This window comes from Balaenoptera borealis (assembly GCF_965194805.1).
Source record: "Balaenoptera borealis genome assembly, chromosome: 19".
Lineage (NCBI taxonomy): Eukaryota > Metazoa > Chordata > Mammalia > Artiodactyla > Balaenopteridae > Balaenoptera > Balaenoptera borealis.
The window spans coordinates 60,734,731-60,735,845 of record NC_138878.1 but is presented as its reverse complement, the minus strand read 5'-3'; the positions used below and the strand labels follow the sequence as shown (position 1 = coordinate 60,735,845).

At 69.8% G+C, this 1,115-nt stretch overlaps 1 protein-coding gene across 1 annotated transcript; it reads right to left on the bottom strand.

The window, feature by feature from the left end:
- Window positions 1–106: 106 nt before the first annotated feature.
- INAFM1 (InaF motif containing 1) lies at window positions 107–939 on the bottom strand. The gene has a single exon (XM_082367083.1). It carries the CDS (start codon window positions 888–890, stop codon window positions 354–356), a length of 537 nt encoding a protein of 178 aa, XP_082223209.1. The 5' UTR covers window positions 891–939; the 3' UTR covers window positions 107–353.
- Between the last annotated feature and the right edge of the window lie 176 nt (window positions 940–1,115).

Here is a 1,115-nt window from a genome sequence, read left to right as displayed (position 1 = left end):
AGCCCACCTAGGGAGAGAAACGAAGATCAGATGCCAGGAAGGATTTGCCCTCACAAACTTGAGAGGAGTGGCACCTCTGTAGACAACACGACAAACACAGCACGAGGCAGCTGGGGCTGAGTTTATTGCAGGTGGAAGATGGATACGGAGATTCAGGGAGAAGGGGGGCGGGCTGAAGACTCTGTACTCAGAATCCTAAAGAGAGAGGGTCAGGAGGCAGAGATCTGTATGCGGTCGGCCAGATGGTGGAGGACCGGCCTGACGGCGGAGAAGCTGCGAGGGGCGAGGCCCAGAGCCAGCCCCTCTTCGCCCCCCATTCTTCAGGATGACGGCTCCGGAGACGCTAGACGATGTCATGAAGAGGGAGCCAGACCCCAATCCGGGAACGGCGCATCCGCGGCGGGGGCGCCGGGCTCTCGAGGGCCGGCGGTCCATCTTGGGTGAAAAGGAGGGTTACCCGAGTCCTCGCCCCCCGCGGCCTCCGGCGTCTCCCCCGGCGTCTGGCGGCTCGGGCGGCGGCTGGGGTCGCTGTGGCGGCGGCGGCGGCGGCGGCGGCTGTGCGGCAGCTCGAGGTGGGGTCGCGGCCCGCCAGGGGCTCCCAGGAGACAAGAGACCGAGGCAGCGGCGGGCACCGAGGCAGGCAGAGCACCCGCGCGGGCGCCGCAGGGAGAGGACTGCGCGCTGGGCGGCGGGCCGGCTGGGGCCGCAGGGGGCCGCGTGGGAACCCAGATGAGACCGTAATAGACAGCGAGCAGCACGGCAGCCAACGAGACGCAGAGAAAGTAGGCGCAGACCGGAGCCAGGCGCAGCCAGCGGCCCCGCGGGCCTTCGCTCAGCCCCGCGCCACCCGGGCTGTCGCCGCCGCCACCCACGCAGCTCGTGCCCCGCATCCCCGCAGCCCACTCGGCCCAGCGCCACAGCCCGCACAGGACCCGCCCCTTGGGCCCGCCCCCTCCGGAAGACCGCCTTCGCGCTCTAACCCTCCCTCGTCCAACCCCGCCCCCGCCAGCGTGGTCACGCCCCCGCGCGGGCGGGCCTCCTCCGCGTTGTAAGCCCGCCTCCTCAGCCTCCGGCCAACCATCATCAACCTAACGCTTAACCACAGCGTTCTGACC